This window comes from Salarias fasciatus, chromosome 19 (genome assembly GCF_902148845.1).
Source record: "Salarias fasciatus chromosome 19, fSalaFa1.1, whole genome shotgun sequence".
Taxonomy (NCBI): Eukaryota; Metazoa; Chordata; class Actinopteri; order Blenniiformes; family Blenniidae; genus Salarias; species Salarias fasciatus.
This window is the reverse complement of record NC_043763.1, coordinates 14100963-14126730: the sequence shown is the minus strand read 5'-3', so window position 1 is coordinate 14126730 and position 25768 is coordinate 14100963. Positions and strand designations below refer to the sequence as shown.

The following is a 25768-nucleotide window of genomic DNA, read 5'->3' as shown; positions in this document are numbered from 1 at the left end:
GCACTTCATTCCAAATTAACTTCAGTAAAGGAAATGTTCTGAATAATGCTGTGTAGTTCCACCAGTACTGATATGCTGGATGGTCGTCCAGCACGCGTCCCAGGACCACTGCAGTGGCAAGTACAGGGGCACAAAGCTGTATTTCTTAGCTTCCTTTTTTTTCCTTTTAGATATTTTTTAACAGTGTGAGGTAGACAGCATTTCCAAATCTTGTCAGTGCTGATAGAACAAGAATAAATGGAAACCCTTATGAATCATGAATCAAACTAATTCAAATGTCGACAGGACAGCATGTGTGTGTGTTATGCTCCTGAAATGTGTCAAAATTAAAACAGACTAGGAGGAAAAAATTAAAAAAATAAATAAATAAAAGAAATTGTGAGTATTCGTTTTTGTTTCCAAAAAAATATACCAGAGTGTGGAAGAACTGAGTGCCACTTCAAGGAAGCTCTTATTATTCATGTAAATCAGACAGTTTCAGTCAGGTGAAATGCCACCCAACTTTCACAGAAGAAAACAAAAAGCAACACCGACTAGCTAAATATGTCTTCCAAGGATAAAACTAAAACATACTGTACACATGGCTACTGTTTCAGTTGTGTCACCGCCTGTGACACAAAATCCTGACTGTGGATTTTTCAACACAGATCACACAGAAGCTTCTTCTTTATGCGACTGTAAAATTCCACAAAACTGCTGAGTAGCTTTTCATTCTGTCATTGGAAATTCAAATCTCCCCCCCAAAAAAAGTATTATGCAAACTTCTCGTAATACTCCACCGATTGACTCTTCGTTTCTTCCCCGTTTTATGAGCAGATGACTGCCACCTGACCAAAGGGCAACGAGTATAACCGCAGCTCCGGCTATATAAGGAGGCCTCACAGCAGCTTCAACAACATCAACAGGTGCTTCTACCTCCAACACCGCTTCAACTTCAGCCGAAACACTCACAAAGAGGCAGGTAAGCAGCTCACACACACACACACACACACACACACACACACACACACACACACACACACACACACACACACACGCACGCACAGTCTTGTATTTCTATCCTTGTGGGGACTGTCCATTGACTCCCATTCATGTCTAGCCCCTAACCCTAACCCTTACCCTAACCCTAACCCACACCACAACAAAGCCTAACCCTAAAGAAATGTTTTTGCACTTTTACTTTTTTCAGTAACAACAACATGGTCAAGAAAACACTGTTTCTCCTACTTAGGACCGGAAAAAGGTCCCCACAAGGCACGTCGTTCCACGTTTTGCTATCCTTGTGGGGACATTTGGCCCCGACAAGGATAGAAATACAAGAACGCACACACACACACACGCACACACACACACGAAAGGGTTACAGAGAAAGAGATGAGATTTCCAGAATCTGGGTAATCGAGCTGATACAGCGGCAATCTGCAGCAACATCAAACATCAAACCTGAAAGCGAAGATGTGCTTCAACCTGTGCGGTTTCCTGCGACTCACGGATGATCTCTGCTTCATTCTGCTTGTCTTCAGTCGAGATGAAGCTGCTGCTGGTAGCTGCTGCTCTCCTGGCCGTGGCCAGCTGTGCCAGCATCTCCCTGGAAGATCTGGAGTTTCATGCCTGGAAACTGAAATATGGTGAGACAGTGGAGCCGTCTGCTCACTCCACTAGTATTGATCATGAATGGATCCTTTGATGGTTGTTTTTTCTTTTTCTTTTTTCTGATGTTCTTCTTCTCTTATCGGCAGCACGGTCCTACAACTCTCCGGCAGAGGAGGCTCTCCGCAAGGAAATCTGGCTCAACAACCGCAAACTGGTGCTGGTTCACAACATGATGGCGGATCAGGGCATCAAGTCTTACCGCCTCGGCATGACCTTCTTCGCTGACCTGGTACATGCTGGAGAAAAACTAATGTGGCTCATTCTTCACTTTTGTTACTTCAGTGGAACCAGTCAGCATGTAAAGATAAACTAAACAACATCTTCTCTTCTCACCAGGAAAATGAAGAGTACAAAAGTTTGATCTCCCAGGGCTGCCTGCGCTCCTTCAACGCCTCTCTCCCCCGCCGTGGCTCGACCTTCCTGCGCCTGCCTGCCGGAACCTCTCTGCCCGACAGCGTTGACTGGAGGGAGAAGGGATACGTCACCGACGTCAAGGATCAGAAGCAGTGTGGCTCCTGCTGGGCGTTCAGCACAGTGCGTGTCACAACTAATCTGAATTTCTGTAAAAACCTGAAGACTAAAAGTCTCAAGTGTTTTTCTTTTTGTATTTATTTCAGACTGGCTCTCTGGAGGGTCAGCACTTCAGGAAAACTGGGAAGCTGGTGTCTCTGAGCGAGCAGCAGCTGGTGGACTGCTCTGGGTCTTTTGGAAACATGGGCTGCGACGGAGGCCTGATGGACCAAGCCTTCCAGTACATTAAAGTCACCGGAGGGATCGACACCGAGGACACCTACCCTTATGAGGCCGAGGTGAACAAACTCTCACATATCCATCCACCACAGCATGTCAGCTTTTCTTGTAAAAACACAAACATGTTTTAGCACAACACTGCCATCTAGTGGCGAAAATGTAAAGTGGCACTAAACCCTGATGCAAACTGAAGTTTTATGACACAGCTTCTGAGTGAAAACCTCCTGAAGTGTGACTCTCTTGACTCATCTAGGACGGGAAATGCCGTTACAACCCAGCCAATGTCGGTGCCACGTGCACGGGCTATGTGGATGTAAAACAAGGCGATGAAGACGCCCTGCTGGAGGCCGTGGCCACCATCGGACCAGTCTCCGTGGCCATTGATGCTTCCCAGTCATCCTTCCAGCTGTATGAATCAGGTGCTTGCAGCCACACATTTCAAATAATATAATCAATTTAAAGAAACTTTATGAACATCCATCCCTCTGTTATATACTGTAAATCTTGGTTTTTGGCTATATTACCGTCCATGTTTGGGTCTAATCCACATGCGTGTGCTCTCAGGTGTCTACAATGAGCCTGGATGCAGCAGCTCAGAGCTGGACCACGGGGTGCTGGCCGTGGGATACGGCTCCGACAACGGAAAGGACTACTGGCTGGTCAAGAACAGGTCGGTACCCTGACTCCCTCACACATTTTAATGTGTGCAGCTCTCTTGGGAATAGTGTGCTCATAGTGTTACACTAAAAAAGACCTGCAGTAATATAAGATGTTCTTTTTGCAGTTAGCAGCATGAAATCAGCTCATTCAAATCTACCAAAATGATTTAAAGAAAAAATTCTTGTGACAGCCGAGGTCAACTTGACTGTGAATTGCTTCCATCAGGTTCGGGAGCTGGAATTTGTTTGCAACGTTTTTAATATTTTCATTATGTTTGTGTTTCTTGTAGCTGGGGTCTGCAGTGGGGAGACAAGGGATACATCAAAATGGCCAGAAACAAGAGCAACCAGTGTGGCATTGCTACAGCAGCCAGCTACCCACTGGTCTAAACCGGACTGACTCACCTGGAAACATGAACCGATTCTGCACTAGACGACACCCGATGCCTTATGATTGTATATAATTCTTAATGTTACTTATTTTTCTTTTTAACATCAGTAACTAAGTCATGTAATAAAATATCTTTGTGCTTCCTCTAAAGTTTGCAGTAACTGACATTTTTATGAAAACTGAAAATAATAGAAAATAAATAAAGAAGGGAGATATAAAAGTGACATTGTGTTCTGCTGTGGTCTTATTATTTGGTTAGTCCAGTGGGAAGTTTCAAGGGCCTTTTTTGCATTTTTTGTGGCATTAGATTGTAAGATCAGAAACTATATAGAGATTTATCGTACTCCTTTTGATATTACCAGTGTTTTGAACAAAATATAAGGTGCCGTGTTCCTGTAGGGCCACTGATCTGGGCAATAATGTACTAATAATTAATTATGAGATTAATAATCTGGGGCCTAATTCTAAAGGTTCTGAGTTTGGTTCAAATTACCTTTGTTGTAGACAAAACAGAATAAATAGAGAGGGTCAAAAAAACCCAAATAGGACTGTTTAACTATATAACTTGAAAAAAATCAATGAGTCAGTCTGTTATTTAAATGAACAGGAACAGCTTCGCTATCGTGTCAAACTCACATTACAGACACACATATAGAAATGCGCACATTATTGAAATGGGCCTAACTGAGAGAGGCAATTAAAAGTAACACACACTTTACTTTTTCAGATAACTTTTTAAAGCAAGCACTTAGAAAATAATTCCACTACATTTTGGAGCAGTAACTGTATTTTTTACCACCTTTTTTTTGTTTTGTTTTTTTTTTTATTTTAAAGAGTGGTTGTTAAATTTGCCACTTTTACCAGAATAATGACTAAATTAACCAGGATCTTGGAGACAACTACAATGATTTTCCTTATCAGACATGAATATTTCAGTTTCTTTGGATATTAAAATACACAGAAGAAATTATGAAACTCAGGATACAAGAATTCTACCATTCATAACAAGAAAAAAAAAACCAGGTCAAATGTCTTTCATACAATCAATCATTTGCATGATTCCTGCAACACACTAAATGGTTGATTATCCTCAACAACTCAAATGTGCATGAAGTAGATTCAGCTCACAGCTCTGTGCAGTTATTAAGCTGTTTGACTTCAGTCAAGGTTTATGTGTGAAACAATAAATCAAGTTGTATGCAAAATACACTGAATCGGTTTTTAAAGTGATAAATATGCTTCCTGTGTTTTATTCAAAGTTTCTCAGACACACCGCGTTGGATGAGAACTTTGCTTAAGGTGAGCTTTCATTGATAACAAATCCCAAAAAGCAGATTCCATTCAGGAGGGATCATTTGATCTCTGAACATATACCATACATATCCACCCTGTGATTCTGTGGAAAGACAGTAAGTCACAAATCGTGCTCATCAAGTAGCTCAATATAATTTGAGGTCAATCTCACAACATCACAACTGAACGACGACTGACTTTTTTTTTTTTAACACATTTTATTTCGAAATATCACATTTTAATCACAGTCAGCGGACTGGAGAGTTTATTACAAGTGAAGTTAAAATATTTGTTCAAGAATTGAGGGAGAGCGGTACTCCACAGAGGACGGCCTGTCCTGAGTTTGAGCTGACCTTTGGGGAGCACATGTATGAAGACAGCACAAACAGACCAGATCAGAAGAATTCACATAAGGTTGTTTGTGGAGTGTGTGCAGCTGCTTTGTCTCAGAAAAGAAGACGAAGAACTTGTTTGTAGGGACGGAGCTGAAGGCCTCAGACTGACTGATTCCTGTCTATGTTAGAGAGAAGAGCAATCTGCCTTTAGATAAACTGGCCGGTCTTGATGGGAGAGTATTAGTTTTGTAGCTTGTCATTTTATAAATAAAAAAGTCAACAGCTAAATATGTCACCTCTCTATCCCACGATTCTCAAGTACTGAATCCTTTTGCAATCAACTGGTGGCCTGTAGGCTACTTCTGACCCCCTATTCCCAAACTTTACAATCTCAGAACATTTACAGAAGCTGCTAAAATCTATCCCATCCCTGTTTTCTTTGATTCCTATGTTTTCCAACAAAATTCCGTAGGATTCCCTCTGTCATATCTTTATGCAGGTGCAGTAGCCGGTCGTCTGGAGTGTCAATATTAATTTAAAGACTGTCACATCTTTGCATTCTCTTCCATTGCTCCACTCTTTTTTTTTCTTGTTTGCTTGTTTTTTTCACTTTCTGTCTATTTATCTGTCTTTCTGTCCCCCTGTCAGGTCCAGTAATATCATGTATCAGTACTCAAATTAAATAAAATAAAGTAAGAAACCATGTTAACAAGAGGAGCATCATACTTATAAGCTTCTCTTGGAAGAGCAAATCTGTCGGGCACATAACAGCAGTCAGACCTTCATTCTGCTGCTTCCATGCTGGACAGGACAGATAACAAAAAAAAAAGGTAAAATTCTATAAAGTTCTAAAGCCTCTACTTTTTTGTGCTTCTATTTTGGGAAAATGTAGTTACAGTAGTTACATTTGGCCATCATTACACAAAGGAATTAGCATTTAGCTGTCGCGTGACAGTGAAATGTTGAATATTATTACCTGCATATGCCTGGTGCAGTGTGGACCGAAGACCGCTCTTGCCAGCTGTTGTTGGCTTTCACACCACCACATCACTCACAGGTTCTGGATGAATTCCCTGAAATCAACGGTGAAATATGTTCATTTTTGCAGAGAATTGTAGTAATACACTGTCTGTGTGTGTGTGTGTTGTTTTTTTTATTAATTTCAGGACAAACAAAAAAGACAACATACGGTAAACACAAGCACTTAATGAAAACAGAGTAAACTAGAAATTGGCACTCAGAGAGCGCAGGCCTCCGCCACAGCTCAAATCAGTCACCAACAACCGTAAGAACACCATATATAATCGCACATCATTGTTATTGGGGGGGTGTGATCGGAGCAGAGCGCTGCAGCGTGCGGTGTCTCTCTCTGTCGCCCTGTCGCCCTCTCTCCCTGTGTGTGTGTTTATCTGAAAAGGAAAACTGAAAAGCGAAATAATTTATGTTATTTTACTTCATTTTAATTCGAAAATTGACCGGATTCTCTCGTATTTTCCATTACAGACTTCCTGTGTGGTGCGATCTGCTCTGTCCAGCTTTACAACTGGCGGTGCACGGTGCGCAGCTCGTGGAGAAAATAGAGAGGAGCAAAGCGGCCGCGGTCCACGGCGCGAGCCTCTACGTACGCCGCGGTCCCCCGCGTGCCCTGTATGAACCGTGAGATAGGTTAACAGTTGCGCCGATCTGACAGTCGGTGCGCGGCGCTTCCCACTTCCGCGTCGGAGGCGGCGCGTCCTGTGTGAACCAGGCGTTTGTCGTCCCGTCGGCGGGCCTGCCCAACCATGTGAAAGACTCCCTATCTCTCAATGATGAAGAATCCTTTAAAAAATTCGTGGATCCAGACAGTGATCCGGATCATCACCAAAATGTAATCAATTCTAAGTTAGCCCAAGACCCACCTTCCCACAAAGTTTCATTGCAATCCGTCAATTACTTTTTCCGGGATCTTGCTAACAAACCAACCAACAAACCAACCAACCAACCAACAAACCAACCAACCAACCAACAAACCGACATGATTACATAACCTCCTGGCAGAGGTAATAAACTACCTCATTAAACACCCACCTGAGTTCTCGCTCCATGCCATTGCTGTAGATTGCTTGTGCAGGCCAGAGATGGAGGGACAGTCTGCAGGCCATACTGTGTATAATGCGCTGTCTGATGTGGTAGGGCCACAGTGTGGTTGAAAAACCCTTTTCCTGCTAAACAGCTACAGGAAAATGCCATCGGACATCTACTGTCAACAGCAAAAATGGATAAGAATGATGAACATGACATCATGGAAATACATCAGTGGTAATAGATAGTAACAGCTTAAAGCTAGGGTAGACGATGTCGTCCAAAGGCACTTTTTGTCATACTGAGTGAAATGCTCCTTGCCCCCTGGGAGAAGTCAATACATTATGTGGACGGAAAAAGGTACTGAAAAAGTCTGACCATTGTAGCGGCCACAGGAGTGTAAAAACTCCGACCAATCGTAAGGCGCGGACCGCTCTTCAGGAACCAATCAAATCCCTTCGCCTTTCTACCAGCCCCCTGCGCGTACATTTCAATGGCGTGCACTGGCCCTGGTTCAGTGCGCATGCGCGTGCCAGCGCTGCCAAAGCGCTCGCAGCGCTCGCGGCTCGTGTGAAAAATCGAACGAAGTGGAGCGGGTGCGCTGCGCTCCTATGCACGTTGTGTGCGGGCAGTCAGAAAGGTTAATGACATTGGAGGCGATCACAAACTCCGTGCGCGTGGCGCCTCAGTGCACGCGTGCGGCACTTCCGCGTCCAGTGCGTTCGCTCCCAACGGGGGCTCCTCCAATGGGGTGGGAGCTAGGCGGAGCCTTGGGGAGATGCTACATTCGTGCTGCATGCTACTTTTCCAAGATTGTCGACCCCAGCTTTAAGGCAAGGAGATTTTGTAGTGCACCCACCACGACCCTTTTTTTCCTCCAAAATAACTAACTTTTACAATGTATTTTCACACACACACACACACACACACACACACACACACACACACACACAAACACGTATGTCCGGGTTTTCCTATGTTGTGGGGACAAATTGCCCCACCAACATAGGAAAACCAGGCACAATGTCATTTGTGGGGACATTTCTTGGGTCCCCATGAGGGGAAACAGTGTTTTCTTGACCATGTTGTTTTTACTGAAAAAAGTAGAAGTGCAAAAACATTTCTTTAAGGTTAGACATTGTTTTGGTCTGGGTTAGGGTTGGGAGTTAGACATGAATGGGAGTCAATGGAAGGTCCCCACAAGAGCGGGAAACCCAACACACACAGGAAAAAACGTTGGCGTTTGCATGTAAGCAGAGAAAAATTGACTGGCTTTCTGCCTCCATCGACACTGTCGTGCTGGTGTGTGAGCAGTTATTTTGGAAAACGGAGGGAAGAAAGTGTCCGTTTATGAAAAGATTGCATCATGTATTGCAATGCTTTCTCAGCTGTAGGATTACTAGGTCAAGACAGATGCCAAATAACTAGCTTGCAAATTTGCATTTATCAGTAACATATCAAAGGTGGTAAAAGAGTTAAAAAGCTGCCAAATCATGCCTGGACTGTGTAGACTACAGGCAGAGAAAGCAGCTGCTGGATGTATGCTATACCTGTAATGCTAAACACGTCAGGTTAGCAAGCTAACTTGTGCGCATGATTAGCCAGCCGAATAACAGCATTAGTCAAGATTAGTTAGCTAGCTTCCATTACAGTACAAAGTCCCACAGGTTGCTACTTCCAATATATTAGCAATGCTATCCATTATTTTGGGATATAGTTAGCCTGTTCGTGTTCGGTATCAGTTTAACTTTGGAAAGGAAACAAGAAACATGACTTGCCTCAACATGCTTGCGCATGGGCGCCAGGGGTGCACTGCATTTTTTGTATTTGTGTCCTCACCTCTGCACGGTCGTCCACCACAACGCCTCCGCCTGCTTCCATGTTCGCCATCGTCTGTGTGTGAGACTTGGGCATTTTCTCTTCTCTGTTTCAGCCTTTTTTCTTCTTTTTCTTTCTTTCTTTGTTTTTTTTTTACTCAGTAACGTTTGTGATGTAAAATGTACCGGAGTACATTACTTAAAAGAAACTGCACTTAAGTAAAAGTAAAATTACACTTTTTAAAAAGTACTTGAAAAAGTATAAGTTCACAAAAAAAGTACTCAATTACAGGAACACGAGTAATGTAATTAGTTACTTTCCACCCCTGCTTGTTACAACTGTCTGGTGACATGTAGTGCCAAACACGCCTTCAGTACAACAGCTAACCTCAGCAAAAACAAGGCGTCACAGTCCTTTAACAGGTCAACATGGGCCGACCTTATTTGAAAAGAAGCTCACACCGACGCCTCTCTGGGATGCAAACAGGTTAATCACCATGTCGTAGAAGTCTGGTAATTTTTGGATGAAGTCCATCTCGATGGCAAGTGCATTCAATCGGTCCAATTAATTGGATTATCCACCTCGTTCATGCTAACGCCCGCCATTGCTGAACTTTTTCTCCCTCCTTCCCAACTCTGGCACAAATAGCAGCACCGCTATTGGTCAAAAGTCAGTGGCCTGTGGGCTAACTGAAGTTAGCCCAAATGTTCAGTAAATCACGGGGGTGGGACATGACACCTGTCAATCACTTACAAGAACGAAATGAATGAAAGCGGAATGTATCTGCTGGGGCTGTAAAAAATCAGCCAATTTAGAGATATTCTATGTTTTCCTTTAGACGGATTGGTGCTGTTGCTACCTTTGGTTTTATCTAAACTTAAAACAATCTGTTGTAATTTATTTGAAAAATAATTTTCCCATTTTTTTGTATGAGCTGTCTCTTTGTGCTGGGAGGGCTTAGCCTTGTTAGCCCATTTATACCAGCCGTCCCTGCCCCTTTCTGTACTTGAGGGATCAATTATGCATTTTGATTAGAAAGGAAACCCAACTTTGGGTACAAACTATCTTTTGATTTGAACACAAACAGACAGAAACATGAAACAAGCTTGAAAAGTTCAGTGTCATCTAAAACCTTTCAACTTAGTTCTCAGTTTTACTTCACCTCATGGTGCGTTTATGGTCTTGATGTAACTGAAAGCCTTGTGACTGACAGGCAATCTGACGTCGGTTACATAATAACCCATGGAATCAGTGGAATAACTCCCTGAAAAATGAGCCCTTTTACGATAAGGATGCATGTTTTTAATTTGATTTTAAGGCTGTAAAATTGTCAAAAAATGTGAAAGAAGAGAGTGCATCAGCACTTTGCTCTGAATTAACTTCAGGAAAGGACATTTTCTGAATAATGCTGAGTATTTCCACCAGTACTGAGATGCTGGATGGTCGTCCAGCACACGTCCTGGGGCCACAAGTACAAGGGTGCAAAGCTGTATTTCTTAGCTTCTTTTTTTTCCCCTTTAGATATTCTTAACTGTGAAATAGACATTTTCAAATCTTGCCAGTGCTGATAGAACAACAAAAAAAAAAGGTATAAAAGCCACAAACTACACTAATTGTGAAGTTTTACAGAAACTAAACTACAGACATGACATCCAAACTCGCTTTCATATCTCTTCTTAATTACGAAGCATATATTCCAGTAACTGATGACTAAAAAACATTTGCAAAACAAATAAACCCTTCAGAACAAGCTGAATAACAGGATGTGTGGAAAGGAAGTCTCGAATCACTGTAAATGGAAATCCTTATGAATCATGAATCAAACTAAGGCAAATGTCACCGTGTGTTATGCTCCTGAAATGTGTCAAAATCAAAAAAGCCTAGGAGGACAAAATGGAAAGAAAAAAAAAATCGTGTGAGTATTTTGTTTCCAAAAAATTATGCAAGAGTGTGGAAGAACTGAGTGGCACTTCAAGGAAGCTCTTATCATTCATGTAAATCAGACAGTTTCAGGAAGTCAGGTGAAATGTCACCTAACTTTCACAGAAGAAAACAAAAAGCAATACCGACTACAGCTAAATATGTCTTCCAAGGATTAAACTAAAGCATACACATGTTTAGCAAACACATGGTCACTGTTTCAGTTGTGTCATCTCTTGTGACACAAAATCCTGACTGTGCATTTTTCAGCACAGATCACACAGATCTTTGTGCGACTGTAAAATTCCACCAAACTGCTGAGTAGCTTTTCATGTTGTCATTGCAAATTCAAATCTGCCCCCCAAAAAAGTATTATGCAAACTTAAATACTCCGCCGATTGACTCTTGTTTTCTTCCCGGTTTTATGAGGGGGAGACTGCCACCTGACCAAAGGGCAATGGGTGTAACTGCAGCTCCGGCTATATAAGGAGGCCTCACAGCAGCTTCAACAACATCAACAGGTGCTTCCACCTCCAACATCGCTTCAACTTCAGCCGAAACACTCACAAAGAGGCAGGTAAGCAGCTCACACACACACACACACACACACACACACACACACACACACACACACACACACACACACACACACACACGCACGCACAGTCTTGTATTTCTATCCTTGTGGGGACTGTCCATTGACTCCCATTCATGTCCAGCCCCTAACCCTAACCCTTACCCTAACCCTAACCCACACCACAACAAAGCCTAACCCTAAAGAAATGTTTTTGCACTTTTACTTTTTTCAGTAACAACAACATGGTCAAGAAAACACTGTTTCTCCTACTTAGGACCGGAAAAAGGTCCCCACAAGGCACGTCGTTCCACGTTTTGCTATCCTTGTGGGGACATTTGGCCCCGACAAGGATAGAAATACAAGAACGCACACACACACACACGCACACACACACACGAAAGGGTTACAGAGAAAGAGATGAGATTTCCAGAATCTGGGTAATCGAGCTGATACAGCGGCAATCTGCAGCAACATCAAACATCAAACCTGAAAGCGAAGATGTGCTTCAACCTGTGCGGTTTCCTGCGACTCACGGATGATCTCTGCTTCATTCTGCTTGTCTTCAGTCGAGATGAAGCTGCTGCTGGTAGCTGCTGCTCTCCTGGCCGTGGCCAGCTGTGCCAGCATCTCCCTGGAAGATCTGGAGTTTCATGCCTGGAAACTGAAATATGGTGAGACAGTGGAGCCGTCTGCTCACTCCACTAGTATTGATCATGAATGGATCCTTTGATGGTTGTTTTTTCTTTTTCTTTTTTCTGATGTTCTTCTTCTCTTATCGGCAGCACGGTCCTACAACTCTCCGGCAGAGGAGGCTCTCCGCAAGGAAATCTGGCTCAACAACCGCAAACTGGTGCTGGTTCACAACATGATGGCGGATCAGGGCATCAAGTCTTACCGCCTCGGCATGACCTTCTTCGCTGACCTGGTACATGCTGGAGAAAAACTAATGTGGCTCATTCTTCACTTTTGTTCCTTTAGTGTAACCAGTCAGCATGTAAAGATAAACAACATCTTCTCTTCTCACCAGGAAAATGAAGAGTACAAAAGTTTGATCTCCCAGGGCTGCCTGCGCTCCTTCAACGCCTCTCTCCCCCGCCGTGGCTCGACCTTCCTGCGCCTGCCTGCCGGAACCTCTCTGCCCGACAGCGTTGACTGGAGGGAGAAGGGATACGTCACCGACGTCAAGGATCAGAAGCAGTGTGGCTCCTGCTGGGCATTCAGCACAGTGCGTGTCACAACTAATCTGAATTTCTGTAAAAATCTGAAGACTAAAAGTCTAAAGTGTTTTTCTTTTTGTATTTATTTCAGACTGGCTCTCTGGAGGGTCAGCACTTCAGGAAAACTGGGAAGCTGGTGTCTCTGAGCGAGCAGCAGCTGGTGGACTGCTCTGGGTCTTTTGGAAACATGGGCTGCGATGGAGGCCTGATGGACCAAGCCTTCCAGTACATTAAAGTCACCGGAGGGATCGACACCGAGGACACCTACCCTTATGAGGCCGAGGTGAACAAACTCTCACATATCCATCCACCACAGCATGTCAGCTTCTCTTGTGAAAAAAAAAAAACATGTTTTAGCACAACACTGCCATCTAGTGGCGAAAATGTAAAGTGGAACTTAACCCGGATGCAAACTGAAGTTTTATGACACAGCTTCTGAGTGAAAGCCTCCTGAAGTGTGACTCTGTTGACTCGTCTAGGACGGGAAATGCCGTTACAACCCCGCCAATGTCGGTGCCACGTGCACGGGCTATGTGGATGTGAAACAAGGCGATGAAGACGCCCTGCTGGAGGCCGTGGCCACCGTCGGACCAGTCTCCGTGGCCATTGATGCTTCCCAGTTATCCTTCCAGCTGTATGAATCAGGTGCTTACAGCCACACATTTCAAATAATATAATCAATTTAAAGAAACTTTATGAACATCCATCCCTCTGTTATATACTGTAAATCTTGGTTTTGGGCTATTTTTATGTCAATGTTTGGGTCTAATCCACATGTGTGTGCTCTCAGGTGTCTACAATGAGCCTGGATGCAGCAGCTCAGAGCTGGACCACGGGGTGCTGGCTGTGGGATACGGCTCCGACAACGGAAAGGACTACTGGCTGGTCAAGAACAGGTCGGTACCCTAACGCCCTCACGCATTTTAATGTGTGCAGCTCTCTTGGGAATAGTGTGCTCATACTGTTACACTAAAAAAGACCTACAGTCATAAAAGATGTTCTTTTTGCAGTTAGCAGCATGAAATCAGCTCATTCAAATCTACCAAAATGATTTAAAGAAAAAAATCTTGTGACGGCCGAGGTCAGCTCGACTGTGAATTGCTTCCATCAGGTTCAGGAGCTGGAATTTGTTTGCAACGTTTTAATATTTTCATTATGTTTGTGTTTCTTGTAGCTGGGGTCTGCAGTGGGGAGACAAGGGATACATCAAAATGACCAGAAACAAGAGCAACCAGTGTGGCATTGCTACAGCAGCCAGCTACCCACTGGTCTAAACCGGACTGACTCACCTGGAAACATGAACCGATTCTGCACTAGACGAACCTGATGCCTTATGATTGTATATAATTCTTAATGTTTACTTTTTTCCTTTTAACATAGTAACTAAGTCATGTTGTACAATATCTTTGTGCTACCTCTAAAGTTTACAGTAACTGACATATTTTTGTGAAAACTGAAAATAATAGAAAATAAATAAAGAAGGGAGATCTAAAAATGACATTGTGTTCTGCTGTGGTCTTATTGTTTGGTTGTGCTGTGTGTGCTGGTGTCAAAGGCACGGCCCTCGATTGGTTTCGTTCGTATTTGGACAACAGAACTTTTTCTGTCTATATTGGCCTCAACCAATCCAAGCCTGCTCCCCTGAGATGTGGTGTTCCTCAGGGTTCCATTCTGGGCCCAATTCTTTTTGGTATCTATTTATTACCCTTGGGATTAATTTTCAGAAATCACAACATTTCATTTCATTGCTATGCAGATGATGTTCAAATGTATGTGCCTTTTAAGAACAATTCATCTTCCTTTGAGTCTCTGAAATGTTGTCTGAAAGACGTCAAAGACTGGATGGCTCTGAACCATCTGCATTTAAATGATAAAAAAACTGAAGTTGTAGTGTTTGGTGATCCAGCCTTTCTTGAGGGTGTAGACACTGCTCTTGGCCCTTTATCTTCTTTAAAAAAGCCTTCTGTGAAAGACCTTGGTGTTTATTTAGATTCTGCTTTTAAGATGGATAAACAAATCAATGCAGTGGTGAAAAACAGCTTTTTCCAGTTGCGACTGCTTTCAAAGTTAAAATCTTACTTGCCAGCCAGAGACTTTGAGAGAGTGACGCATATGTTCATTACAGCTCGCCTGGACTACCGTAACTCCCTATATTTTGGTTTAGACCAGGCGTCTATGGGAAGACTGCAGTTGGTCCAAAATGCTGCAGCTCGTCTGCTGACTGGAACCAAGCGTCAGCAGCATATCACTCCAGTCCTGGCCTCACTACACTGGCTCCCAGTTTTTTACAGGGTCCAGTTTAAAGTTCTCCTCATTGTATTTAAATGTCTCAATGGCCTGGCTCTTGATTATTTGTGTGAGCTGCTGTCTGCTGACACTCTAACCAGAACCTTGAGGTCATCCTCCCAGCTATTATTGGATGTTCCAAGGTCCAAACTGAAGAGCAGAGGGGACCGAGCCTTCTCTGTGGCTGCCCCTCGGCTCTGGGGCAGTCTCCCTCTGCATGTTAGAGCTGCACAGACACTTCAGCACTTTAAAACTTCATTGAAGACTTATCTTTTCTCTCTGGCATTCGACGGGTTGAGCTGAGCATTCACTGTAGTCACTGTCTTTTAATTTTTAATGGATGTTTTTCTAACTTTTAATGTCATTTGTATTATTTTATTGTTGTATTTATATTCTTTTATTTTTTATTGTGAAGCACTTTGGGCTTTCAAGTTGTAAATGTGCTATACAAATAAATTTGACATTGACATTGACATTGACGCTGGTTATAAACCACCCAGTAAGATGTTTCAAGGGCCTTTTTTGCATTTTTTATGGCATAAGATTATAAGATCAGCAACAATATAGAGATTTATGGTCGTCCTTTTGATATTACCAGTGTTCTGAACAAAATATCAAGTGTTGTGTTACTGTAGGGCCACTGATCTGGGCAATAATGTACTAATAATTAATTAAGGGGTTCATAATGTGGGGCCTAATTCTAAAGATTCTGTGAGTTTGGTTCAAATTACCTTTGTTGTAGACAAAACACAATAATTGGGGTCATAAAACCCAAATAGGACAGTCTAACTTTATAGCTTTAAAAAAATCAATGACTCAATTTGTTATTTAATTGAGCCTCACAGCAGGAACAGCTTCGTTATCGTGTCAAACTCACATTACAGACACACATATAGAAATGTGCACATTATTGAAATGGGCCTAACTGAGAGAGGCAATTAAAAGTAACACAGATTTTTCTTATTCAGATAACTTTTTAATGCAAGCAATTAGAAAAATAATTCCACTACATTTTGGAGCAGTAACTGTATTTTATCACTTTTTTTTGTTTTTTTTTTCATAGAGAGTGGTTGTTAAATTTGCCACTTTTACCAGAATAATGACTAAATTCACAAGGAAACAGCAGGTTTCCATGCAAATGTCAGTTTCTTTGGATGATAAAACAACTAAACTAACCAGGATCCTGCAAACAGCTAATGATCCTTGTCAGACATGAAGATGTCAGTTTCTTTAAATATTATAATACACTGAAGAAATTATGAAACTCAGGATACAAAAATTCTTCAATTCATAACAAGAAGTTTAAAAAAAAAAAAAAAAAGGGTCAAATGTCTTTCACACAATCATTCCTTTGCATGATTCCTGCAACACACTAAACAATTGATTATCCTCAACACACAATGGGCATGAAGTAGATTCAGGTCACAGCACTTCGCAGTTATGAAGCTGTTTGACTTCAGTCAAGGTTTATGTTCATCCATCCATCCATCTTCCACCACTTATCTGGGACCGGGTTGCGGGGGCAGCAGTCTAAGCAGAGATGCCCAGACTTCCCTGTCCCCAGACATTTCCTCAAGCTCTTCTGGGAGGATCCCAAGGCGTTCCCAGGCCAGTCAAGAGACTAAGGCCCAATCCCATTTCTCTTTGTATCCCTATCGCTTAGCATTACCAGTTGCCCCTAACCCTTTGAAATGGAGTGCTAAGGGGTAGGGCCGAAAGTAAACCCGTCCGAATTGGGACGCCCCTTCGACAATCGCATATGTCATCAGTAGTCGCCGGTGCCGATGACATAGGCAGATGCGACAATTGTTTGACGAAGAAGAATGGTTTTCTTACATTTTAAAACTTTATTCATTGAGAAAATACTTACATTTATGAACTTCTTTCGTTGCGGACGCCGCCATCTTGCCAATCTTGCAAGGCTTTTTGGGAAATCTGTCATACCTCTCAGTTTCGAGTGTGCCTCGGGAGGATCTACGTTTGGAGGGGTGCATAGCCCTACCAATTCCCCCTACCCCTCCGTCATAATGACAATTGGGACACCCTACCCCTCCACGTGAACACGCAAAACGGAGGGGTAGGGCCAAGGGGGAGGGCTAAGGGGTGAAATGGGATTCAGCCTCAGGGCTAAGGTTCAGACTGCAGGGCTTAATGCTCAATTCGGATTTTTTTTGTGAAATCTGTTTTTTTTTTGCGAGTTTGTTCACATTTACAATAAAATGCGACTTGTATGTGATCTCCCGTCTGAACTGAAATACCACCCAAAAGTGTCCTGCATGCGTAGAAGAGGACTTTGACATTCACCAAGAGATACAGTAGGTGGCGGTATGCACCTAAGTTGTTGGTCGCCACCCTCCATTATTCCAAAGAAGAGGAAGAAGCTTCAGTGTTTGCGGAAGTAAACATGGATGATAACGGTGCAGCATATTTTACCATTCTGACATTGTTGTCCAACCAGAGCAAGCACATTTACAACCTGATTTTAAGAAGAAGGTTGAGAAGGAAAAGAGCCAAGTTTTTGGCCATTGCGTTTTGTGGGGCAGTGGCAGCAACATCCATCCAGAGAAATGCATGGGTGTGGGCTTGCAGCCAGGAGTGGTGGGATAGTGATGTGAGAAGCTTTAATGACACGGAGTTCATTAATAATTTTCAGATGACAAGAACTACCTTTATGTACGTATGCGAGTGCCTCTTTTTTCACACTCTCACAGCAAGACACACGTCTTTGGTGCCCCATATCATGACGTGTAGGTCGGATAAATGCCACCTGGCCGTACAAACTGAATTCGCATGGCAAAAGATCAGATACGTATCGGATTTAGGACCAGATAACCAAGTGGCCTGGGTTGCATTTAAAAAAAAATCGGATCTGTGTTGTTCAGACTGTCATGAACAGATCAGAAGCAGGTCGCATAGGGGCAAAAAAATCGGATTTGGGTCACTTCAGCCTGTAGTCTGGATGTAGCCATAGTCTCTCCAGTGTGTCCTTGGTCTTCCCTGGGGTCTTTTCCCAATGTGACATTCCCACAACACCTCCCCAGGGAGGCGTCCAAGAGACATCCTAAAGAGGTGCCCTAACCACCTCAGCTGGCTCCTCTCGATGTGGAGGAACAGCGGCTCTACTCCGAGCTCCTCCCTGGTGACTGAGCTCCTCACCCTATCTCTAAGGGAGCGCCCAGCCACCCTATGGAGGAAACTCATTTCAGCAGCTTGTATCTGTGATCTTGTCCTTTTGGTCATGACCCAAAGCTCATGATCATATATGAGGGCAGGAATGTAGATTGATCGGTAAATCGAGAGCTTCACCTTTTGGCTCAGTTCCTTCTTCACCACGACAGACCGATACAATGACCGTATCACTGCAGCCGCTGCACCGATCTGTCTGTCAATCTCACGCTCCATCCATCCCTCACTGGTGAACAAGACCCCAAGATACTTAAACTCCTCCACTTGGGCCAGAGTCTCTCCACCAACCAGGAGGGGGCAAGCCACCTTCTTCTGGTCGAGGACCACCTGGGATTTGGAGGTGCTGATCCTCATCCCTGTCGCTTCACACTCGGCTGCAAACCGCCCCAGTGCATGCTGTAGGTCCAGGTTCGATGAAGCCAACAGGACAACATCATCTGCAAAAAACAGAGATGAAATCCTGTGGTCCTTAAACCGGACTCCCTCCAGGCCCTGGCTGCACCTAGAAATTCTGTCCATAAAGATTATGAACAGAACCGGTGACAAAGGGCAGCCCTGCCGGAGTCCAACATGCACCGGGAACAGGTCCGACTTACTGCCGGCAATGCGGACCAGACTCCTACTCTGCTCATGCAGAGACCGGGCGGCCGTTAACAAGGGACACTGGACTCCATATTCCCGAAGCACTCCCCACAAGACACCACGAGGGACGCGGTCGAACGCCTGCTCCAAGTCCACAAAACACATGTGAAGTGGTCGGGCAAACTCCCACAAACCCTCAAGCACCCTATGGAGGGTGTAGAGCTGGTCCAGTGTTCCGCGACCAGGATGAAAACCGCATTGTTTCTCCTGGATCCGAGGTTTGACTATCGGTCGAATCCTCCTCTCCAGTACCCTGGAATAGACTTTCCCAGGGAGGCTGAGGAGTGTGATCCCTCTATAGTTGGAGCACATCCTCCGGTCCTAATATTTAAAAAGGGGAACCACCACCCCGGTCTGCCAATCCAGAGGCACTGTCCCCGACCGCCACGCGATGTTGCAGAGATGTGTCAACCAAGACAGTCCTTGCACATCCATGGACTTAGGCACTTAAGTATTTGGCTCGACCTAACTGACGTGGTCGAGCCGGGAGCGACAGTGTGAACACGTTTTTCACGTTGGGTCGAGCCAGCTTTCCTCGATTGCCACACTTTAGTCCGTGTGAGGCTTCCGTAATGCACGACACCAACTGTTATTCTGAACGCGCACATCGAGCATGGCGGAGAGGAGAGCCTGTGTTTCCTTCTGAAAGTCAGCAATTTGTATGGCCTGCAGAAAAAATCATGTACAACAGAACAACCGTTGTGGCTGCGTTCTGTTTACGGAACGGAATCACTGCAGCACTGTCTGCGGTGCCTCTGCAGTCCGCTGGAGGAGGTTGCCAGATCTGTCGCTATCCCCAGTAAACAATTTGAAACCTGTTTAACTCAATAGAAAGCAGCCCAAACTGCCATGTTGAAAATGCACGTCAAAACTGTATTTCTATAAAAAAAAAAAAAAAAAACCACATCATAAACACATACTCATTTCATCAACCTGTCAGACGTGTTCAAAAAAGAAGCTTGACTTGGCCGAAACCCGCCCAATCTGGCAACACAGAGCCGCTCCGGTCATAGAGCTGCTTTGTGCCATTTTGACTTTCCTGCAGTGACAAAGTACAAAACCGTTCATTCTTCTAATGCGTATAATGACTACATCACATTGTTTTTTCTGTATTCAACCAGACGAAGTAAAAAAAAAAATTGAATATGAAGGCAAATACACAACAGATCTTATTTTGAAATCACTTATTTTGGAACAAGTATCGTGTTTCCTTCCGGCACCCGACTTGCTTCTGTCTGGTTTGTCGCCCTTTTGGTTCAACGGTGAGAACACGATTCAGTTATTTATGAGGAGGCTGATTTACAAATTCACATTTCCAAAAAGGGGTCCTGGCTTGACCCGAGTCGGTGTGAACATGCCCTTAAGATACTCAGCGCGAATCTCATCCACCTCCGGTGCCTTGCTACCAAGGAGCTTACCAACCACCTCGGTGGCTTCAGCTTGGGTGATGGACGAGTCCACCTCTGAGATCTCAGCCTCTGCTTCCTCTACGGAAGACGTGGCGACAGGATTGAGACTCGACTGACATTTTTTTTTTTTTTTAAACGAATTTTATTTCAAATGATAACATTTTAATCACAGTCGGACTGGAGAGTTTATTACAGATGAGGTTAAGACATTTGTTCGAGAATTGAGGTGAGAGCGGTGCTCCACAGAGGACGGCCTGTCCTGAGTTTGAGCTGACCTTTGGGGAGCACATGCATGAAGACAGCACAAACAGACCAGATCAGAAGAATTCACATAAGGATGTTTGTGGAGTGTGTGCAGCTGCTTTGTCTCAGAAAGGAAGAGGAAGAACTTGTCTCTAGGGATGGAGCTGAAGGCCTCAGACTGACTGATTCCTGTCTGTGTTAAAGAGAAGAGCAATCTGCCTTGAGATAAACTGGCTGCTCCTTATGGGAGAGTTTTAATTTTGTAGCTTGTCACTTTATATATAAAAAAAAAAAGTCAACAGCTAATTATGTCACCTCTCTATCACACGATTCTCAAGTACTCAATCCTTTTGCCCTCAGCTGGTGGCCTGTAGGCTACTTGTGACCCCCTATTCCCAAAATTTACAACCTATGAACGTAAAAAAAACAAAGAAAAAAAAAACTACTCGTTTTCAGAAGCTGCCAAAATCCATAACATCCCTGTTACCTTTTATTGGGAAATCAGCTAATTCTAATTTAGAGTAATTTGTTATATCCACATTAAATGTGTATAAGCTAATCCCATGTTGGAATCGGGACTTTTAACAGTAATTTGAAATGCTTCAGGCTTCTGCATGTAATCCAACTAAACAGCACCACTACCTAAGTCTTATATGCATGATCACTGTCACATTTGCATGATCATGCTGATCTTTTATCACTCTTCATATTTTGCATGTGTACTTAGTTACCTAGTTTTCTTCTGGTGGGTTAGATGAATTGCTGTCAGTATTAGGCCTCTCCTGATGCTCTTGTGTAATTTGATACCTGGATCCTCAGTTTGCATGTCCCAGATCACTACCAGCAATGTTCTCCAACAAAAGTCCGTAGGATGCCCTCTGTCATATCTTCATTCAGGTGCTGCAGCCGGTCGCCTGGAGTGTCGAAATTAATTTAAAGACCGTCACATCCTTGCACTCTCCTCCTTCTCTCCACTCCTTTTTTTCTTGTTGTTTTCTTGCTTCTTTCACTTTCTGTCTCTTTACCTGTCTTTTTGTCCCCCTGTCAGGTTCAGTGATATCATGTATCAGTACTCAAATTAAATACAATAAAGTAAGAAACCATGTTAACAAGCGGAGCTTTATGCTTATAAGCTCCTCATAGAAGAGCAGATCTGTCGGGCACATTACAGCAGTCAGATCTCCATTCTGCTGCTTCCATGCTGTACAGGACAGGTAACAAAATAAACAAAGGTAAAAATTCTACTTGCAAAATAGTACATCAGTAATCTGATCCGTGACCTCTGACCTTAGCTCATTATGTAGTGACCCAGAACAACCTCTGTACACAAGAATGCATAAAAGCAGAACAAAAGTAAATGTAATGATATAACACATTTTTTTGTTTATTTTTCCCCTATTCGGGGTCACTGTTTTCAAATGTTAGACAAAAATTATTACATTCAGGAAATTTTTGCAGCTATAGAATGTCAAAACAGGTCAATGCCGACCCAAACAGCATTTCAGTGTTAAAATGAGACAATCCAATCCAACCTCTATGCTATATGTAGATTCTTTACTTTTCTATTGTTCGCAGTTCACACATGTGATTGTATGCGATCTTCACTGCACTGAGACATTGAAGTTTAAGTATCCACATGAGAAGAAACACAAGAACTTGACTGACGCACAGCAAGAACAGAAACAAACTTCAAAAGTTCAGTGTCATCTAAAACCTTTTAGCTTAGTTCTCAGTTTTCCTTCACCTCATGATGCCTTTATGGTCTTGAAGCAACTGAAAGCCTTGTGACTGCCAGGCTATCTGACGTCGGTTACATAATAACCCATGGAATCTGTGGAATAACTCTATGAAAGATGAGCCCTTTTACGACGAGGATGCATGTTTTTAATTTGATTTTAAGGCTGTAAAATTGTAAAAAAAATGTGAAAGAAGAGCATGCCTCAGCACTTTATTCCAAATTAACTTCAGTAAAGGGCATTTCGTGAATAATGTTGTGTATTTCTACCAGCACTGAGATGCTGGATGGTCGTCCAGCACACGTCCCGGTTCCACTGCAGTGGCAAGTACATGGGCACAAAGCTGTATTTCTTAGCTTCCTTTTTTTTTTTATCCCTTTCAATATTTTTAACAGTGTGGGATAGACAACATTTCCCAATCTTGCCAGTGCTGATAGAACAACAATAAATGGCATAAAGACCACAAACTACATTAATTGTGAAGTTTACAGAAGCTAAACTACAGATATGACATTATTAATTATTAAGCATATATTCCTGTAACTGATGACTAAAAAATATTTGCACAACAAATAAACACTTCAGAATAAGCTGAATAACAAGATGTGTGGAAAAGAAGTCTAGAATAACTGTAAATGGAAACCCTTATGAATCATGAATCAAGCTAAGGCAAATGTCGACAGTACTCTATTTGTGTGTGGTGTGTGTGGTGAGTGTGTTATAGTCCTGAAATGTATCAAAATAAAAAAAAGACGAGGAGTAAATAAAAAAAAAAAAATCGTAAGAGCATTCGTTCTTGTTTCCAAAAAATATGAATGCAAGAGTGTGGAAGAACTGAGGGGCACTTCAAGGAAGCTCTTATCATTCATGTAAATCAGACAGTTTCAGTCAGGTGAAATGCCACCTAACTTTCATAGAAGAAAACAAAAAGCAACACCGACGACAGCTAAATATGTCCTCCAAGGATTGAACTAAAACACACATGTTTAGCAAGGACACGGTTACTGTTTTCAGTTGTGTCATCTCTTGTGACACAAAATCCTGACTGTGGATTTTTCAGCACAGATCACGCAGATCATGCGTCTTCTTTATGCGACTGTAAAATTCCACAAAACTGCTGAGTAGTTTTTATGCTGTCATTGGAAATTCAAATCTCCTCAAAAAAAAAAAAAACAACAAAAAAAAAACAACTATGTATTATGCAAACTTCTCGTAATACTCCGCCAATTGACTCTTCTTTTCTTTCCGGTTTTATGAGCACATGACTGCCACCTGACCGAAGGGCAACAAGTATAACTGCAGCTCCGGCTATATAAGGAGGCCTCACAGCAGCTTCAACAACATCAACAGGTGCTTCCACCTCCAACACCGCTTCAACTTCAGCCGAAACACTCACACAGAGGCAGGTAAGCAGCTGCAGCTCTCTCTCTCTCTCTCTCTCACATACACACACACACGAAAGGGTTACAGAAAAAGAAATGAGATTTCCAGAATCTGGGTAATCGAGCTGATACAGCGGCAGTCTGCAGCAACATCAAACATCAAACCTAAAAGCGAAGATGTGCTTCAACCTGTGCGGTTTCCTGCGACTCACGGATGATCTCTGCTTCATTCTGCTTGTCTTCAGTCGAGATGAAGCTGCTGCTGGTAGCTGCTGCTCTCCTGGCCGTGGCCAGCTGTGCCAGCTTCTCCCTGGAAGATCTGGAGTTTCATGCCTGGAAACTGAAATATGGTGAGACAGTGGAGCCGTCTGCTCACTCCACTAGTATTGATCATTAATGGACCCTTACATGTTTGTTTTTTTTCTTTTTTCTGATGTTCTTCTTCTCTTATCGGCAGCACGGTCCTACAACTCTCCGGCAGAGGAGGCTCTCCGCAAGGAAATCTGGCTCAACAACCGCAAACTGGTGCTGGTTCACAACATGATGGCGGATCAGGGCATCAAGTCTTACCGCCTCGGCATGACCTTCTTCGCTGACCTGGTACATGCTGGAGAAAAACTAATGTGGCTCATTCTTCACTTTTGTTCCTTCAGTGGAACCAGTCAGCATGTAAAGATAAACTAAACAACATCTTCTCTTCTCACCAGGAAAATGAAGAGTACAAAAGTTTGATCTCCCAGGGCTGCCTGCGCTCCTTCAACGCCTCTCTCCCCCGCCGTGGCTCGACCTTCCTGCGCCTGCCTGCCGGAACCTCTCTGCCCGACAGCGTTGACTGGAGGGAGAAGGGATACGTCACCGACGTCAAGGATCAGAAGCAGTGTGGCTCCTGCTGGGCGTTCAGCACAGTGCGTGTCACAACTAATCTGAATTTCTGTAAAAATCTGAAGACTAAAAGTCTAAAGTGTTTTTCTTTTTGTATTTATTTCAGACTGGCTCTCTGGAGGGTCAGCACTTCAGGAAAACTGGGAAGCTGGTGTCTCTGAGCGAGCAGCAGCTGGTGGACTGCTCTGGGTCTTTTGGAAACATGGGCTGCGATGGAGGCCTGATGGACCAAGCCTTCCAGTACATTAAAGTCACCGGAGGGATCGACACCGAGGACACCTACCCTTATGAGGCCGAGGTGAACAAACTCTCACATATCCATCCACCACAGCACGTCAGCTTCTCTTGTGAAAAAAAAAAAAAAACATGTTTTAGCACAACACTGCCATCTAGTGGCGAAAATGTAAAGTGGCACTTAACCCTGATGCAAACTGAAGTTTTATGACACAGCTTCTGAGTGAAAGCCTCCTGAAGTGTGACTCTGTTGACTCGTCTAGGACGGGAAATGCCGTTACAACCCAGCCAATGTCGGTGCCACGTGCACGGGCTATGTGGATGTGAAACAAGGCGATGAGGACGCCCTGCTGGAGGCCGTGGCCACCATCGGACCAGTCTCCGTGGCCATTGATGCTTCCCAGTCATCCTTCCAGCTGTATGAATCAGGTGCTTACAGCCACACATTTCAAATAATATAATCAATTTAAAGAAACTTTATGAACATCCATCCCTCTGTTGTATAAATCTTAGTTTTTGGCTATATTACCGTCCATGTTTGGGTCTAATCCACATGTGTGTGCTCTCAGGTGTCTACAATGAGCCTGGATGCAGCAGCTCAGAGCTGGACCACGGGGTGCTGGCCGTGGGATACGGCTCCGACAACGGAAAGGACTACTGGCTGGTCAAGAACAGGTCGGTACCCTAACGCCCTCTCACATTTTAATGTGTGCAGCTCTCTTGGGAATAGTGTGCTCATAGTGTTACACTAAAAAAGACCTACAGTAATATAAGATGTTCTTTTTGCAGTTAGCAGCATGAAATCAGCTCATTCAAATCTACCAAAATGATTTAAAGAAAAAAATCTTGTGACGGCCGAGGTCAACTTGACTGTGAATTGCTTCCATCAGGTTCGGGAGCTGGAATTTGTTTGCAACGTTTTAATATTTTCATTATGTTTGTGTTTCTTGTAGCTGGGGTCTGCAGTGGGGAGACAAGGGATACATCAAAATGGCCAGAAACAAGAGCAACCAGTGTGGCATTGCTACAGCAGCCAGCTACCCACTGGTCTAAACCGGACTGACTCACCTGGAAACATGAACCGATTCTGCACT

General features: G+C 43.4%; 1 protein-coding gene across 1 annotated transcript; it reads left to right on the top strand.

The window, feature by feature from the left end:
- Positions 1-910: 910 nt before the first annotated feature.
- On the top strand, positions 911-25768 carry ctsl.1 (cathepsin L.1). The gene is made up of 24 exons (XM_030117494.1): positions 911-961; positions 1524-1628; positions 1740-1882; positions 1990-2187; positions 2271-2462; positions 2657-2822; positions 2968-3073; positions 3353-3446; positions 11334-11457; positions 12024-12128; positions 12240-12382; positions 12485-12682; positions 12766-12957; positions 13154-13319; positions 13465-13570; positions 13849-13945; positions 23459-23582; positions 23804-23908; positions 24016-24158; positions 24266-24463; positions 24547-24738; positions 24938-25103; positions 25244-25349; positions 25628-25768. Exons 2-24 carry the CDS (start codon positions 1529-1531, stop codon positions 25725-25727), a joined length of 3264 nt encoding a protein of 1087 aa, XP_029973354.1. The 5' UTR covers positions 911-961; positions 1524-1528; the 3' UTR covers positions 25728-25768.

Coding starts and splice junctions, on each gene's coding strand:
- ctsl.1 (XM_030117494.1), top strand. CDS start 1,529: ATGAAGCTGCTGCTGGTAGCTGCTGCTCTCCTGGCCGTGGCCAGCTGT. Junction 24,739..24,937: donor CCTACCCTTATGAGGCCGAG/GTGAACAAACTC, acceptor TGACTCGTCTAG/GACGGGAAATGCCGTTACAA. Junction 25,350..25,627: donor TACTGGCTGGTCAAGAACAG/GTCGGTACCCTA, acceptor TGTTTCTTGTAG/CTGGGGTCTGCAGTGGGGAG.